The sequence below is a fragment of the Struthio camelus genome, chromosome 1 (genome assembly GCF_040807025.1).
Source record: "Struthio camelus isolate bStrCam1 chromosome 1, bStrCam1.hap1, whole genome shotgun sequence".
Classification (NCBI taxonomy): domain Eukaryota; kingdom Metazoa; phylum Chordata; class Aves; order Struthioniformes; family Struthionidae; genus Struthio; species Struthio camelus.
In genome coordinates, this window is record NC_090942.1 from 102,517,990 (window position 1) to 102,536,800 (window position 18,811).

The 18,811-nt window shown below is 44.3% G+C and overlaps 1 protein-coding gene across 4 annotated transcripts in view; it reads left to right on the forward strand.

The window, feature by feature from the left end:
- Positions 1-6,545: 6,545 nt before the first annotated feature.
- The window catches only part of CD200 (CD200 molecule), a 28,238-nt gene continuing 15,972 nt past the window's right edge, over positions 6,546-18,811 (forward strand). The window contains exons 1-2 of one of the 4 annotated variants that reach the window (XM_068908788.1): positions 6,546-7,077; positions 12,066-12,401. In XM_068908788.1, the coding sequence (XP_068764889.1) occupies positions 6,939-7,077; positions 12,066-12,401 (475 nt within the window). In that variant the 5' untranslated portion in view covers positions 6,546-6,938. Of the gene's footprint in view, positions 7,078-9,356; positions 9,533-10,230; positions 10,338-10,379; positions 10,463-12,065; positions 12,402-18,811 lie in introns of those variants that run through there. The other 3 variants (XM_068908796.1, XM_068908805.1, XM_068908812.1) reach the window with 3 other exon arrangements.

The window sequence follows — 18,811 nt, forward strand, 5'->3', positions numbered from 1 at the left end:
TTGCTTCCTTCGCTTACTCAAATAAAACCCTCTAGCCTTCTCAATTTTTTTTTTTAAATAGCCATTTGAAAACATTTAGTAGTGTTTTGATAATGGCATTTCAGTGTTTGATTTTAAAACTGTTTCAAAAGGTCCTCCAAAGACAAAGAGAAAAAAAAAAAAAAGGATTGAAATAAAAAAATTAGCTTAACAGAAAAAGGAAAACTTTCTTTCTTTTTTCCTGGTCCAACAAAATATTTTGTTTAACACAAAATGGGCTATGGCCAAGGACCAACCAGTCCCTTCCCCCCACAAAATAGTCACATAGTTCTACTCACTGGCGTTGTCTCAGTAAAAATAATAGGAAAAGAAATAAGTTGGCTATGTAACACAAAAATGTATGAGCATGATTGTAAAGCAACAGCTGATAGAGAGGCCAGTTCCAGAGAGATCTAATCCCTGGCAATTGAGATAATCTTTGCTGTGTCAAATGAAAGATTATACTTAACGGGTTAAGCACTGAAATTATCTGGAGTATTAAAGATCCCTTAAATTATATTCGGATTGTTCTAGTACCAGGTTTTCTGGTGATAAGAGCAAGGCTCACTGGAGCATGCACTATTGCTTATAGTTTATGGTTTTGTGTTTGTAAAATGCTTTTGGAGTAGTCCACAAACTACCACAAAAACTACCACATTTTATAATGTGGTATTCGTACTGAAATGTCAAAGTTACACATGTGCTAAAAACGTCCTAAGGGAATGTAAAGCTGCCAGGTCACATTAAGCGAGGAAATGCTCTTGAGCACTCAACTTACTTTTTGCATTTGCATTATGAGACAGACTGTAATTGCATATTTGCATGTTATTTCTCTTTCCCAGGACCCGAGGTAAATAGGTAATGATACCATTCTTTGTCGCTGTTTATACGCTCTCACTAAACAGGTCTTCCTAGGTCTTATTTATTTCATATAGTACCAAAGTTCAGCAAGCAGTACAAAATAAACCCTTTCTGGACATGCCCATAGCGTTCTTATCAGAGTAGCAGAGAGTTCCACAAACATTAATGACCCTGACTTCCCAGCCTCCTGTTCAGTGGGAGAATTTAGTTCTCTTTTGTTACGGCTGGGAATAAAGATAAAGCTAATCTTACCTCGTTCCAGATGGCCTGCCAGGGTTTCTTTGAATTTTATATAACATTTTCACTACCTCTAGCTTAGCTGGAGAGGTTAATGTGAACAATTCACACAATTAGGTCCTAGATGTCCTATGAAAACACTATTAAAATGAACTATTTATGGTTTATGTAATTTACATTAGGAGTATATCATAATTGCCAGATGTCATGTTTGATGTAAGTATTTTTAATTTTTCATTATCTATTATTCATCCTTTTCTTGCCTACAGTCAGTTCGCTTTCGATTTTTCTGTCCCTGCTTTGGAAGGAAAAGTGATACAGGCCTTTAGGCTTAGATAGCTCTTCTGCTGAATTGTCAGAAGATAAATACCATATGTTTCTGTAGTAAATTAGAACAGTAAGCTGCTGCATAACCCTTAGACAAATCCTTCTTGTTTATTCAATAATGTAGTATCCTGTAGGAAAATACATTGTGTGGCCTGATAATTTAAACATGTCTCAGCATCTATACTCACACTACAGACCTGTTAGCTGCTTTGAGGCATGCGTATAGTTAGAGAATACAAGCCTGACTTGCCTGTGGCTGCAGATAATTTTTTTAGTAAGCAATTACAAATATGGCTTTATCAATGAAAGTGCTGGGAAATAGTTCTGGCTGGTAACCTCAAAAGAAGAGAAATGTGATTTTTAAAAATTATTTAATTTTAACAGATTAAAATTATTAAAATAGAAATAAAACCAGAATTTATTTCCTTTGTTTTTAGTAGTTTCACACTGCTATTTGTAGACAAGCTGCATTTACTGTTCTACAAGTTCCAGAGGCTGCTAAAGACAGGAAGTGGCCAAGCTAAATTTAGAAATACGGCTGTAAAGTAAGCTTTCCAAACTGAAGGGATGAAGTGGCAGACTTGGGGATATATAGATGGAAGAAGAAAAAAGGGTCAAGAAATTAAACTCAGAGAAGGTGGTGGGCTCACTGGATAAGCAGTGGGATCTGAAATCTTGCAGCTCCAGGTTGCTAAATTTTCTCTGAGCAGCTGTGGTATCAAGCTATCTGCTAATAAGAGCTGTAGCTTGTATTAGGACTCCCATGCACACCTGAGATGAAGGTTGCCTTCAGCCTGATTCATCTACTGCTATATCTGCCAAAGCGCCAAGAGCCATGGTCATGGCTGCCCTTACTATCCCTGCAGGAGGCTTTCCCGGGCGGAGGCTGCAGGTAAGGCTCCCCCCTCCTGCTGCCGCAGGGTACGTATCCACTGAGCCGAGTTTGTAAGGGCCAGTTCCAGTCTCAAGCACTGTCTGACCCGCAGCAGGACATTAAGGCACTAGCCGTCGGGAGAGGTGCCTTCAGTGGGGAGCCACTGCAGCTCTTCTCTCCATCTAATTTGCTTTCAGTCCATAAGTGGTTACTGCTCCAGAAGAAGCATTGCTCCTACCTGGCACTTTAGACCCACCATCTTTGACATGAAACAGCCAAACCCTCCAAAAAAGCCATCTAGCCAAACAAGCCCTGTCTTTGGTGCATGGCTGTTTAGATAATGAAGCCCAGCATCCCATCACGTCAGTGCTTTGTCCAATAGCTAGTACTACCCCTGCAATTACCCCTGTGCTCCCTCCTCTCCTCGTGACTTGGCCTGACCTACGCTAGCATTTGTTCACCAGCAGCTGCCAAGAGACACCGAATGGATGAACTTTGCCTGCCTGTCTCCATGGAGGGTGAATTTGAGGTTATTTCCTCCACCTGGCTGCTGATTTGTACAAGCCTTTTAGGAGCTTCCTTATGTACAGGTGGCAGTCTACTTTATTTTTTCCAGATCGGGCTGAAACTACTCGAGAGAGACATTGACATCTCAATAGGGTGATTACATGAGCCTGTTTCCTTATGGATTTGGGTTTTTAACAGTATAAGCTGTGAATGCTGGACCAAAACACTTAGGGGAGCATTTCTGGAAGTAGTTCTATGCCTAGCGTCTCACATAGCCACCAGAGGTGCTTTGGGAAAGCTTGCTCTTCAACCTTAGAGCCATCGCTACTGATCGCATGAAGTGTGGCCTACCAAGCACTTTCAAGAACGTAGGATCAGGTTAGCTTGGGCAGGTGGACTACTGTGAAATGCGTATAAGCGCTAACTTCAGTGCTGTAACTTGAACTTTTCCTTTAGCCGGAGTGGCAGCCTGTCATCAGCTTTGGAGCAGACGAGTCTTAGCTGTCGCTGTCTCTCATCCTGTCTGATGATGACTAAGGCTGGTGGCAGAAAAGCACAGCACCCTTGCTTCAGTGAATTTCAGTAGCACTCTGGAGCTTTACCAGAATGCTGAGTCAATGCATATGAATGCATATTTTCTGAAAAAAAAAACAAAAAACCCTTATCGTTTCTCCATCACTCTGAACTTCTTTAAGTTCTGTGATTTTTCGTGGAGATATAGAGTTATCAGCAATCAGGAGGCTATGACTGAGAAGTGACATGCTACATAAAATGCATTGTGAACTGGCACTAGCAGTCAGCTGGAATGGGAGAGATCCTGGTTGTGGATGCTGTCTGTCCTGAGCAAGACCAAAAAAATAGCTAGTTAATGCTTTCCCCACGTTACCTCTTGCTGGCCGTTGTTTGCCATCAGAAGAGTTTGTGAAAGTGTGGAAAATATTAGGTGGAGCCGCATGAGTGCAGAGTGCAACAGGCACCACACTGGTGTCTCCTCTGCCTTTGGTGGATGTTGCTCTTCTCCCCTCTAATTGGGAATATGGGCTTCACTGGCCCCACCGGTAGCTAGTATGAAAAAACTGCATTATGAAAATTGTGTTTGCAGGGTCCCGATTCCTGCGTTAGAAAACTGTTAGAAGTGTTTTCACAAGCAGCAGAAGACCCATCCAGAGAAGTAACATAGGCAGTTAAAACAAGGCGGATTCAGCAAGATTAGGAGCTAAGAGCCTGCGGCTGAGATCCAGCAGGCATTTAGGCTTATTAGCGCTCTGCACTGCCACTGACTGCACAGGTTAGGATCTACTGGCTTTGCATGGATTTTGTTGGCTTGGCTCAAACCACTTCTTGAGATCAAGACTTTGTTTTGGGGACTGTTGCCCCTTCCCCTCAAGGCCGTACAAGGTGATCGTTCCCTAGTCCCCTGGCTGCAAAACTGTGGGGAGCTAAGGGGTACGCTGTCTTTGGAAATAAACAGAACATTTAGTTTTGGCAAACAAGCGGCTCATCTGAGCTCCTTCAGACAGCGTAAGCTGTCAGGCTGACTACTTGGAAGTTGCATGACTTTTTCTTCGATCAACTGAGATCCCTGTGGGAAAGAGAAGAGATTTTCCTCTAAGAGGCTCCACAAGCGTCCAAGGAAGTCATCTGTCCTCACAGTGTTTAAGCATTTGCTTGGAGAGGTGTCGCAAGAGAGCCCTTGGAAGTGTGAAGGCGCAGACCAAGAGCTTGAGGGGTATTTTGCAAAAGCAAGGTTGCAAAATTAATATCCGGAGAAAGTAATGGCAAAAGGTGCTGCATATCTAGGTGGGAGAAGCGGCCAGTGGCTGCTACACTGCAGCATCGTTGGCTTTTCTGGACGTCTTTCCTTATGAGTAGCCAGGTCAGGTGAAGGCACCACCATACTGTGCCTTTGTAACATGCTGCTTTGTAACATGCTGCTCAAGAACACAACCTTTCCTGCGTGTCCTGTGCAGCCAAAAATATCTCTGTGGTTTATTTTATCAGGATAAAGGGGCAGTTTCTAATCTAATTTGCCTCCCTTTCTATGGGTGACGTTAATGGAGGGTGCTGGCTGTGCCGAACAGAGGTGAATTGTTTTGGAAATCCTCACCCCCCAAGGGAGGGCAGCGATGGCAGCTGGGTGGCCGTAGCAGAGCTGCAGCCTGGCCGAACCCTAGCAACATGAGCACTTCTGTTGCAGACGGCCCCAAAGGCAACCTGCCTGTCTTACGTGGTGCTTGCCGTGTAGCCTCCTCTGTCTTCACACCTCCTTAGCAAACAATTAAATATGCACTTGTATATAAATACAGTATATTTATATATATATACACTATCTACACTATTTAAATATATGTTATAAATACAATCTATTTCTCTACAGTGTGTATAAAAGGCTATCCTTATGAGACATGGTGCAACAAATAGGAGAAGGTAAGATGAACTTTTAGGCATAGTTTTCCTGTCTTGAAACCAGTTGTTCTCTGCTCCTTGTGTTCTTCACCTATAATGCCGTTACCTGCTTTACAGGCTTTCAGTGCTGACAAATCTGTGGACGAAATCATCTCCATAAAAATCATCCTGAGGCAATAATCCCTGACCTCCTAAGAACTATATTGTTCATCTTACTTTGCTTACCAAATTCCCTTTGTCTAATCAACAGACTCCTCGGGGTTCCTTATGTAGTGCCTTAAGGCTGACTGAGTTACAGGTATCATTCGTTCCTATTTCTAGTGAAATCTCTCTCGTAGCATTTTTAAGCGTAAAATGATATGGAACCTACCTTATTCTTGGTAGGCAGTTTCCCATCCTTCCACTGGATCTCTGCACCTTTGGGTAGCTAGTTTTGGTGTGGTTTCCCTGCTGTTTGAATTGCTTTCTATACTGGATGTGTCACAGAATGAAAGTCGGTGACCAAACTGGCTCTTTATCTCTTGCACTGCACATGTATGCAGCACCCAGATATTGTGCATCAACAAAAAAAATCTCCACCGCAGACAATCACTTGACGAGCGGGGGGGGGTGGAACAGGAAGAGGGGAGGAATGGATGAGCAGTGCTGCTTCCTGCGCTGCCGAAGTGAGCAGCACCTCGCTCGCGGCCTCCACCGAGAGCCCTATGCCTTGCCGCCAGGACTCCCTCTAGGATCCTGAGCTGAAAATAGCAACCTGGGGTGCTCCCAGCAAGAGCAAACTACAGGCCCTGGCCGTCTTGCTCTTCTGAGAAGTGGTGTGGCAAGCCTAATGCTAAAAAACAAACCTTTAAAACCCCAGTAAAGCTTAACTTTTGCTATTGATCCTTTCCAAAATAATTCATTTTCATTTCCTCTTTTCCTTTCCTTTTCTTCTCTTCCTTCTTTTTCCTTTTTCTTCTTCTTGAGCTACAAGGAAGAATAAAAACAGAAGAAATAGAAATACACTTTGCAGAATCGATGGTTCAGGGAATAAATGCATTTTAATTAACTCTTTGCTATTATAGTACGTTGCTGAAAAGTCTTTGTAAGACTCAGGTGTTTGCAGCAATTTTGTCCAAAACATGGAGGGGAGTAGTGACAGGTGGTTAACCAGATGGTACACCCTCCCCATTATCACACAACATAGGCTCTCCCCTGGTAATGCATGGTTTTGTAGATAGACGTACTCCACCACAAGTTACGTCTGAGCTAAACAACCTCTCTCACTCGTTTCTCTGCTGTGCTTGCCAGGCGGTCCCACACCACATTTCAGTGCTGAAAGCTGTAGTTTGCAGTCCTTTACTGTAGATGACAACAGTGCAGTAGCGTGGAAGGGGGGAGGTTCAGTTTGGGAGGAGTTCGTGGAACAAACATTTGAGTCAGACATGAGCAGGCGTAAGCAGCTGTGGCTACAGGCAAACAGCTGTAACATCTCTTCTAAAACCTCTGCACAGATGTGAAACTTTGCCTCTAAGCCTGCCCTGGTGACTGGAGCCGGGTCCTGCCGTAGCCCACGGCCAGGGCAGTGGGATCAGCTGCCGTCCTCACCCCCGCATGCTGTAGCTCTCCGGGTCCAACAGGGATTTAGAAGGATTTGCTGTGTTTTGCAGCCTGTGCGTCCTTACTTGTTGGCATGTGTTAAAGCGCCAGGTCTGTTTAATTGCATTCGATGTGCAGCTTCCCAACAGTAGTAGTATGTGCTACTGGCACTGGTGTACTAACCTCAGCGGTGGATGAAAGCATCTCCATCCAGTTCATTCTGTTTACGGGCAACACTTTGAGATATGCCTCAGAAAGGTGCTGGGAAGGTATGTAACTACCTGGTTGTTAACCTGGGTATTGATGATTTTAAAAAAAAAAAAAAGAGTTTTTAACTGTGTGAGCAAAATCTACAGTTGTTTCTGACTGGTTCTTGTCCATAACACTTTCCAGAAATTCACTTCTGTGATTTATCAATGTCATTACTCACTTGGATCATGTGGAAATGTCCTCATTTAGTGACTGTATGCAATTAATTCTTTTGCATCTTTTTATGTATTACTTGGAACTGGGGAGAGCATCCTGGAGCACTAGAAAGAGAAGAGAAAGAAGGGGAAGATTCTCTCTTTGATGTCAATCAAAGTATTTTTCAAACAGTGGTTGCAGGACTGTCTTCTGCCTAATTATTTCCAAGTTTTCATTGTGTTTTGGAAAATGCCTTAAGCTCAGGCCATTCTTTGCAGATGTGAAAAGTGAAGCTGCTGTGCACTTGAAGTAAGAGAGAGCAGGGGACGCAATTAACAAAAGGAGGATGTCTGTAGTCCACCAGAAGTCTATGCAAAGATGAATAGATCAGGAAATGTTTGACTAAATGCACTTAAAGATATGCAGGCTAAGTGGAAATAAGTGTCGTTGTTAATGACCGGACCTCATATTCCTGCCTAGTATATGTTTGAAGTGATCAATCAACTTTCTAAAATCGTGTGATGGATGTGTGCTGGTGGATGTTACCTAGCGGTTCACTTGTTGCCTCCTTGTGCTGTCCTAATGAAAGACTACTTATGCAACAAATCCAGTTGTGAATTATGCTTTGCAGCGGGGCAAGGCTGAATGAGGCTGGTCCCTGGGGGAAGGGGGATCAGAAAGAGCTTCTGCAAGCATCAGATACAAGCAGCTACGTGCTGGGGCTGAGGCTGGGGTCCCAGCGGCGTCAGGAGCTGCCCGGGGAAGGGACCAGCGCCTGGAAGGAGCAGCCAGTGTATGCGGCTCTTAATCACCGTGTGGGGGAGGCTGTAAACAATTTAAAGAGTACCTCTTTCTAGCCGCAGTAGCTGTCCCTGTCCTTTGCTGGGATGTTGCTAAGTCTAAATGTTTGCTGTTGTTGAAAGGGATTTGTGTAAGCTGCACTCAAGTTTTTAAGGTTGTTTGGAAAGACTTTTGGAAGATTAGGATGTGTTTTGCAGAAAGTAAAATGGTTAAAGCTGACAGGGACATTTCCTATAAATAAATAAATACATCGGACCTATGTTTTGTTTTGTTTTGTTGTTTTTTTAAACAAAGTGCAATTCCTTTAATGATCACTAAGTGGTGAAGTTCAGCTATGATGACTGCATCAAAAGTATCTGAAAGTTTCTGGAAATTTTTTTGTTAATATTTTGCTTTAAAAACAAAACATTAGTAATAGTAATAAACGTAGCAGTGTTAACACGCGTACACTAGCAAAGCCAGGAATGAATCCTTACCTGCCTGTAAAGGTCCCTGTCGCCCTGCTAGGAAGCTTTGGTGCATGAGGGTGTAGCTTCAGCAAACCTTCACTGCCTTTTCCAGTTCTGAGAACTGGGAGAGGCTGAGAATCAAAAATGTTTGCGAATCTAAGATCCTAGTTTCCAGGTTGGCAGTTTCTCCCTCCAACTTGATCTGGCTCCATAGTCCAGAGTCTTGTTTCATCATCTATTGGAGCTAGGTATACTGTTTAATATCTGTAAAATGATCTGGGAAACCATTTTTCACAGATTTCACACTCTCGCTGCCTTTGTTCAGGCCAGAATGACCTTCCAGCAATCTCGCAAGGGAATAGAACTGTGAAAATCAGTCAAGGAAAGAAAAACGACATGTGACACTTTACAGGAAAAAGATGATAGCATGAAGTAGTCCGGGTTTGCAGAGTGATGTAAACGAACTACTGAACCTACTCAAATGAACGTTCAAATATTTCTGTAGCATAAATAGAATACTGATACTTTAGCTTTAGATAATTAATTATCATGCCAGGAGGTGAAGGGAGGGCAGGAATTGCGTATGTGTGAGCATGTCTGAAAATTTCGTGTCCTGTTATGATTTGGGCCTGCTGGCTTCCTCAATTTATTTGCATTATTCAAGGTTGCTTTGTGCAGCAGTTCAGACAAAAAAAATAGTTTAAAATGCAATCGCAGTCATTTGGGGCTGTAATAATTTACAAAAATGTAAGCCACCTAATGAGCAAACAGAAACCTGAAACTTAATTTACCAGTAAAAGTTTGAATGGCAAATAAGGTCTCATTGGCTGCTTGCCGCAGTGGACGGTGCATGAGCAGCCCGTGGGCTGAGATTGCATTGCTTTCAGCACTGTGATCAACAGCTGGCAGAAAAAGAGAAACAGAGTCATAAAAATGACAAAGCTGAAAGGCTCAAAAATGATGACTCACGGTAGCTGTATGAGCTATTTTTGTATCGTCTCAGGTGAGGATGCTTGCCCACAGATAGGAACGGGTGTGCACGAGGGATGGTCGCACGGGCTTTTGGAAGGTAGGTTAAGCTGTAAGCAAGTCCTGAAGGGCGGGCAGGGACTGGGCTAGGGAAGGAGCATGGACCTGCTGGGACCAGGGCAGCTGAGGGGAGAAGAGGGGACATCAGTGCTGATTTTTCCCTGAAACAGTGTATGTCCTAGGCTCTGGGTTCAGCACTTCGTTTGCTTGGTCTCATATTGCCAGGAAACCCATATTAATATAAGCAGTGCTAGGACGCCCCAAGTGCTCCTTTCCCCCATCCCTCTCCCCAGAGAAGAGGGGACTAGCTCAGGTCAGCACTGGGGCTGACTTTCCTCCTTCCTGTGCTCAGTCCACTCGCCCGTGCTGCTTTTTTGGAGGTTTGACTATCACCCAGGCACGTACAGCCCAGGTCAGCCTGGCGGGACTGAGGCTTGCAGACAGATTGGTGTCGGGTGTTCAGGCTATTTAGAAATCTGGGATTTTAGTTTTGCAAAAAACGAACCTTATGAAAAAGGCATTTCTGAAAAATCCAGCCTTACAAAGCTTTGTTCCTATCTGCCTAGTGGCCTACCTGGAAAATCTTCAGTTTCTGGTTCTGACATCTGTTATTACGCCCCCCAAAATTTTTATTATTCACCTCGGTGCCTGAGGAGCAGGAGGAGTTTACAAGGTACCTCTTACTGTATATGATGTGAGAGGGAATGTCCCTAGAGTAAGAGCAAAGGGTATAAAAAAGGGAAGCTGCTGCTCAATGGGCCAGTTGCTCGCTTGTCTTGCTGTGCTCAGGGCTAAAATGATAGTCGCTTGCCTTCTCCTCTCTGGAGCCTGGACTGTTGTGTCAGGTAACTTTCTTTTATTTCCTTTTTTTTTCTTTTTTTTTGCAGACCTCAGCTGGCAAAAAGATCTTGTCAGCATGCTGATTCACTGCTCTTCACTGTGGTCCCCACCCTCACGTTTCCCACCTGAGGTGAGGCCAACAGTGACAGAGCACTTTGGGCTCTTCCAGCCATGCGCACAACTGCACTCCTCTTATGGGCTTTCAAACATTTCACCGCTGATTTGACTTACTTAAAGTTTCCTTTGTTTAATTTACCATCTGTGCATTAATAAGCTGTAGGCATATGTAAGGATCTGTTTACAACTTGCAAATGATAAACCAGGTGAATAGCCAAAGGTTGCCTATGACCTATATGACTGGAAATTTGATTTGAGCTCCTGTTTTGGCTGGGATTTAAGTCAGAGTATAGCACTGATTGTCTTTAGCCAGGACAGAAGTATTTATAGTGAGTGACCTGGTGCTTGTCAGCGTCTTCTCAACACCAGAAGTGTGGGTGTTTGTTAGTTTATTTTTGTAATTGAAACTCATGTGTGCACGGCTGAATTTGTTCTTAAATAGCTTCCACCGTTGTGGTTTGTATTCTGCCTACGGCACACTGAGCCCTGAATAGCAAGATGTGCATACAGCTTCACAGCTGGCCCCGTTGTCTCCTGCGGAGATCAGCCCGGCCACAGCTGCAGGCGAAGCACGCTGTGAACGAACTATGTCAAGCGGTTCAGACGTGCCCTGGGTGGACAACCGCACAATCTGTGTACTACAGACAAGCGCGTCCACCTTTAAAAATTGCAAAGATACTTGGCTTCCTTCTAAATCAAGTGAAATGTTTTCAGTGTTGTATCTGTCCCTGCTGGTGTCTCCCTTCCCATGCCACTGCATGCACAGATATATACGAATAAACTTTTGAAACCATTATTCTTAGAGCAGCAATGCCATGGAGTTGAGCTGTCGCATCCGGTAGCACTTGTTTCCCTTATCTGTCCCCTTAATAGTTTTTCCATGTTTGTCTGTGAATTAGAAGAGGAGAGTGGCTTTTTTTTTGTCTTTTCTCTGGAGATTTTTAACGCCATGGTGTTTATGCTATGAAAGGTATATTATACTTCTTGTTTTTGCTAATTCTCACCATGTTTTTGGTCTGTGGGCCTTCAGAAGGGGCTCCGTTCTTTCTGTGGACTCAAGTTTGAGACAGGAGAACAGAGGTGTTGTGCCTCTGCTCCTCCCGAGCTTGCTTGTTTCTCATATTTTTTGTTCTATTTTTAGTCTCTGATAAACGTGTGTGCATGGTATATAGTGACACAGGAAAGAATTTTTAGCAGCTTCACTAGTTCGGTTCCAGCCACATCACAGGAGAGCTCGCAAATCGGTAATGCACTGGCAGCTGTACGTTAGTTAGCACGGCTGAATATTTAGGGACGCTTTCTGTCGTTCCCAGTGGACAAATAGGCTTAACAGAGAGACCTTGGTTGTTGCTGGTGCCAGAGCTGCCCTTCTTCGTGGCGTGATCAATAAAGGAGCTAACGGGCTGGCGAAATGTTTCACGTGAAGTGGGGTGCAAGATGTTGCGCCCCGTGAAATTCTCATGGGAATTTTGCAAGTCGCATTTTTTTTTTCCTGGAAGCCTTCTGGAGCTGTTCTTACAAGCTATCGAAGGCAGCAGCCGTGGGGACACCTGCACGGGCTGCGCTATGGGAAGGTGAAGGGAGAGTCTTGAGTGTGGTGTCCTCTTCTCCCCCAGGCTCCGTGCAGGTGATGCACAGAAAGGTCCAGTCAGTCCAGGCAGGTGGAAACGTTACTTTTTCGTGCCGGTTGATCACAAATGAAGATGCGCTGCAAGTGACCTGGCAGAAGGAAATGGAAGGGACTGATGACAACATAGCAACTTACAGTACTGTGAATGGCCAAAAGATCGTGAAGAGCTATGGCAGCCACGTGAGCTTTGCCCTCAGTGAGCTACAAGCCTCGGCCATCTCCCTTCAGGGGGTCACTTTCCAAGACGAAGGATGCTACAAGTGCATTTTCAACACGTTTCCCTCCGGGGCTGTCACCGGCAGGATGTGTCTCAAGGTTTACGGTAAGGCATCATAATTGCATACGGGGTGAGATCTTTCTGCAGACCAAGCCATTCCCCTCAGGAAAAAACCTTCCCTGGCCACTGGCTGCATTGCTAAATCGCTGCTAAATCACTGTGTTTCCTCTCTGCCTCTCCCTTCCTCACTGATTTCACCACTGATGGGAAAGCAGGGTTTAGGAGTTCTTTAATTTTCTTCCTCTTTAAGTCAACAACAGCTAGATCCAAAAAGTGACGTTTAATACGCAACTTCCTCAAAGTTTCCCTGGCTCTGTGTTGTACTGACAGCTGGCCTGCTGCAAACATGAACCTAATGATCCTCCTCTTCTTTTAACTGTTGCTTTCATGCTCCTAAGCATGTAAATTAAGCATTTTTTTATTACTCTACCTTCAGTCTTAAGTATGATGTGCCAAAAGGCAGAGCAGCATACAGGTGACCAGCACATCAGGAAACTGATTCTGAAGCAATAGTAAAAACGGCAGTAAACAGACCAGGTTCAAGAAATGGATGTGAAAAAAGACTGAAATACAGTGCAGCTTGCAGGCTTTGCCACACAAACGTATTGTGCAGATCAGCACCGATTAGCTTGAGAAGAGGTTGTCCCATGTGAAAAATATGAGTGTATCTGGGGCCTGCCGCTGGTGGTATGATTCCTGCAGAGTATTTCATTTATCATTAGTACCAGGTCTTTCTGCTGATAAATGCACCTACACAAACCCATACACATAGTCGTGTGCTAGGAGTCTCATGTGCAGAAAACCCCCGGACCCTGGCTTGTAGGGGAAAGAAGACTTAAGCAATAGGGGAAAAGTGGGGGGGAAATGTGAGTGGAAAATAAGTTTGAAACAGAAACTCTTTTTCCCCTGTCTTGGGCAAGTTCCTTGATCAGAAGAGAGAAACTAGCAGAAGAAATGCACTTAATATTTTAGATATAAAGAGGAAAGTGCTCCTAAGAAAAACCCAGCCCTGAGTCATTCAAAGGGTAAACACTGAGTTATACATTACAGGAAAATATAGAAGGACTTTGCAGACAGATCCCTTTCTTGTTTATCCTGTGAATCTAAGCACAGCCTTAGATGTCTTTGTTTTCTTTTGCTTTGTTTACCAAAGTGGGGGAAATTGCCTAAAATCACAAGCCTTGTGACTATGATTCATCTCTTAGCGGATCTCCACTCTTGAAAAAAGCTTTTCTGCTAATATGCAAGCACTTGTGAGCATCTCTCCCTACTTCTCGGATGAAAACACAGCAACTGAGAAGTGTGTCACTTCTCTAACTGGTAGGCATGAGCCCACTGCTCCCGCGGTGGTTTCCCTGCTCCTTGAGCCCAGGCTCGCAGGCCACCTGCCAGCGTGCCAGCTCATGGACCAGGTCCTTGTGGCATCCCTGACCTGAAATGCGCTTTATCGAACACTTGCTGGAGCATTAGCGTCAACAAACTAAATGTTTGGTGGAACGAGTGGCCATGGGACTTACCAGCTGCAATGACATTGGTCCTTCTGTGTCTTTCCCCTGGCTCCTCACATCAAACACTTCAGAAGAGCAATTTAGATATGTGTATTCAGAACTAGCAGAAGATGTGATCTTTTGGGAAGCTAGAGAATCAGTGGTTTGCTTTACGAAACACGGGATTGATATCCCTCCTAAATCTGATCTGAGGACGTGGTTTAATGCAGCGGACTGGAGATTGCTTAAAACTGTGTGAATTGTATTTGAGGAGGTAGTGGAGGCCCCGTCCTGTAAGCATCCCTTTCTCCGCAGCACGACTCTCTGAACCTCTTCCTTGTTGCCCTAGAGGCTGTGGGCCACCACAAACGGCTTTTTTCACAGGCCCAACTGGAGCCCATTCTGTGAGGGAATATTATAGTTTGCATACTGCATATTTCATTAAATGTAATTTCTCTCTCTCATTCCCCAACCCATAACAATAAGAACAGCTTGTTTTAAAAAATACAGAGAATTCCTGCAGGCTGGGAAAGGGAAGCCAGTAGCAGTCTCCTAAGGCTCAGTAATTTAGAGCAAGCCAGCTTTTGGCATCACCGGCTGCAAATGAAATGATGGCATCTGTTTGCCCTTGAGAGGGAACTAATAGGGAGTTTACAGGCTGGTTATTGCCCAACTACAGCAGCCTTCGCAAAAGGGATGTTCCAGGACAGGCACTGTAGTTGTATAGCGGTCAAGGGGAAGTGAAACCATGCTAGGAACTCGATATAGCGCTATGAAAAAATACAGGTATGAACTGGTGGAATTTCAGACCTGTCTACCCGAAATAGGAAAGTGAAGAAGAAGCACTTCTTCCACCCTGTAATCAAAACCATTGTGGAACAGAATACTTCCATGTGTGCTTGGCGAATTTCTTTTGAACTCTCTGCTGCTCTTCTCCCTCGGTTTTGCCCTAGAAATATTTTGCAGCCCTTCAGTGCCAAACAAGGACAAATGGAGCTTGATGAGAATGAAACCCAGAAAGGATGGCTCATTGGCAGGTGCTGGAGAGAAGGAGATGTGTCATTGGAAGAAGGTCCAGTCTTGCTGAGTCAAAATACTCGTTAGGAATTTGCTGGGTTTTCTTTGGATACCTTCTGTTTACATGTAGATAGCTCCAGCTGCCTGGAAGTCTGCAGGATAGTGGAGAAGTCTCATTACTCTTTCTTAAACAGGGAAACTGAGGCACAGAGTGTGTTTACTAACACTCATATAATTGGAAAGGATTTTCTGTAATCACTAGGCGTATTGTAATTCTTAAATTTTTTATCACTTTCTCTGAGAACAGGGTCAAGTCTTTTAAATGTAAAGAGCTCGTCATCACGCAGCCCCTCCTTTAATAACAGAAGGACATTACAGATAATCCAAGCTGACACATAATTCACTAGAAAGTCACTTTTTCAAATGCTTGGGAACACTATCATGGCTCAAGTTTGGAAACATTTGCATTACTGTTCTGTCCTAATGCAAGTACTTGAGCACCAGATCTCTTGCAGGTACTTTTTCATGGGAAATAAATATTTTGGTGTAAGTCAAACAAAGCAGTTCTGCAAAAGCATGCATTGAACATCAGCAGTAGGCACATGCTAACAGTCAGTGTGGCAGGCCTTTACTGCAAAAGCAAGTAATAATAGATTTTGTCTGTGCATCTATTACAGGCACATAATAAGGAGAAGATCAACCTTTAGGATTTTTTTATGTGATAGTCATTCCTTAGAGCCTAATTTGGGAAGGCAGAGGACTGCTTAGTGAGAATAAGAGTGAATTTGGAAGGCATATGAACCTGTGCAATTTTCCTCCTCTCTCTCTATATTGATAGTGCCTTTATCAGCCAAGGCTCACCTTAATCGATTTGAATCGGTTAAGATTAGAAATTGCCAGACTGAAGCAATGGTACTAAGCTGCAATCTGTTTTTTTAACACTCAGTAAAGCCCTCTCACTAGAGATGTTTGTGACAGTTTTCCTTTACTATTTTTGAATGTTGCGCCCTAATATTTGAAGTTAATGCTGTGGGTGGAGGAGTTATTTTTAAGCATCCCGTGAGTGAAAGAAGAAGTTCAGAGATCATTTATTAATCAAAATATAAACTGTTTGTGACACTTATCCTTTCACACATGGGACATTTTGAGAAATTCCAGCTGAAATCCCCCTAATCACTTTTCTTGTTGTTTTCAGAGCAGCACTGATGACTTTCACCAACTCTATTTGTGGGGAAATGTTGAGTTTCTGTAGAAATAGCCACTTCATTCTTATAAGCAGGCACAACCATAGCAAATAAATGAGGTATAGACATAAAAAAGCCAAACTACTAGTATATAATTTCTACCTTCTTGCAGTTATGGCTTGGAAGATCCATATAGGTTTGTGAGGTATATATGGTATTGTACAAGGAGGTATGGGTGCCCTTGTGCAACTGGCATATGCTTTTTTCCCCTTTAACAGGCTCATTTTGTATCTTCTACATCTCTGCCATATGCACATCTTCATCTACCTGCCCAAAAGGAAAAAGAATAATTTTTCTTAAGAATAGTAAACAGAAAACACAGTATTTTTGTTTAAAAGCAGGATTGCTAAATGATAGTGATATGTTTGCTAGTGTTGTGACAATAATTAATTTCAGCATAAAAATTGTGCTGACCATACTACAAATTGTTGGTTTTGCTTTGTTAATAGTAATACTTACATATAATACTACTCTATACAGTAGTGGATACTTATTTAATCTTAGGGCATTCATATTAACTCAAAGTTGAATGAAATCAGAATTGCCACTGTGCTTACAGTATTAAATAAAAAATATTTTCAGAAACACGCACCTAAAAGTAGAGCGCAGTTTGGACCCCTACACCATCAATTAACACCTGCATCAAAGTAGCAGGCAAGCTGGGTGAGCTGCCCCATGAAAACTTGTGGATAAGGCTCCCACATAGAGTTATGTCCCGGTATAAATCTTGGCCTGAGCAACCTGAACTAATTGGACTGTCTTTGGCAGGAGCTTGGACTAGGTCCCTTCCAACCTAAATTTATCCATGATTTTTATGGCTGAGGAATAAATAGGTGATTTTTCACATATGCAGAGCATCCACTGAGAGTGGCAGAAGCTGCCAGATGCTCAGCTCGTCTGAAAATTCCACAAGTGCTGAGGGAGCTGGTGGACATCATGGCTAGGCCGCTCTCGATTATCTCTGAAAGGTCATGGCAATCAGGAGAGGTGTCTGAGGACTGGAAGAAAGCAAACATCACCCCAGTCTTCAAAAAGGGCAAGAAGGAGGAGCTAGGAAACTGCAGGCCAGCAAGCCTCACCTCCGTCCCTGGAAAGGTGATGGAGCAGCTCCTCCTGGAGGCCATCTCTACGCATGTGGAGGACAGGAAGGTGATCAGGAGTAGTCAGCATGGATTCACCAAAGGGAAATCATGCTGGACCGACCTGATAGCCTTCTATGATGGGACAACTGGCTGGGTAGAGGAGGGGAGAGCAGTGGATGTTGTCTACCTGGACTTCAGCAAGGCTTTTGACACTGTCTCCCATCACATCCTCATAGGCAAGGTCAGGAAGTGCGGGCTGGATGAGTGGACAGTGAGGTGGATTGAGAACTGGCTGGATGGCAGAGCTCAGAGGGCTGTGATCAGTGGCGCAGAGTCTAGTTAGAGGCCTGTAGCTAGCTAGCAGTGTACCCCGGGGCCAATACTGGGTCCAACATTGTTTAATTTATTCAGTCACTTGGGTGAAGGGATAGAGAGCCTCCTCAGCAAGTTTACTGATGACACAAAACTGGGAGGAGTAGCTGATACATTAGAGGGCTGCGCTGCCATTCTGAGGGACCTGGACAGGCTGGAGAGCTGGGCCGAGAGGAACCTCCTGAAGTTCAACAAAGGCAAGTGCAGGGTCCTGTACCTAGGGAGGAAGAACCCCTTGCACCAGTACAGGCTGGGGGTTGACCTGCTGGAAAGCAGCTCTGCAGAGAAGGACCTGGGAGTGCTGGTGGACAACAAGTTAAGCATGAGCCAAAATGTGCTCTTGTGGCCAAGAAGGCCAACAGTATCCTGGGGTACCTCAGGAAGAGCACTGCCAACAGGTTGAAGGAGGTGATCCTGCCCCTCTACTCAGCCCTAGCGAGGCCTCACCTGGAGCACTGGGTCCAGTTCTGGGCTCCCCAGTGCAAGAGAGACATGGCGCTACTGGGGAGAGTCCAGCAGAGGGCTACAAAGATGATGAAGGGACTGGAACATCTCTCCTATGAGGAAAGGCTGAGAGAGCTGGGCCTGTTGAGCCTGGAGAAGAGAAGGCTCAGGGGGGATCTGATCAATGGGTGTAAGTATCTGAAGGGAGAGCGTCAAGAGGATGGGGCCAGACTCTTCTCCGTGGTGTCCGGCAATAGCATGGGAGGCAACAGGCACTAACTGAAACGCAGGAAGCTCTGTTTGAACACGAGGGAAAACTTCTTTCCTGTGAGAGTGTCTGAGCACTGGAGCAGGTTGCCCAGAGAAGTTGTGCAGTCTCCTTCCCTGGAGGTGTTCAAAGCCATCTGGACACGGTCCTGGGTAACGTGCTCTAGAGGACCCTGCTTGAGCAGAGGGGTTGGACTAGATGATCTCCAGGGGTCCCTTCCAACCTCAACCATTCTGTGTGTGATTCTGTGCATGAAAATCCAGCCACTTAACGTTAAGTTTCAACACACACTTTTGCGCTGAGTATTCTTTCTGCTGGAACGTTCATATTTTAATAACTGGCAAATTGTAAGACTCAGACACTTTGTCCATTGTCCGGTTGTCCACTAAGGAGTCTGCAACATCAAATGCCCAAAGACTTCACTTGTGCACCAAGCACCTGATATAACTACTTCCCACAGTGAAGAGCATTGTACCTACCCAGCATCCTTGCGTTTTGTTCTGCTTCCTTGAAAACAGTGTGCTTCATTTGCCCATGATAT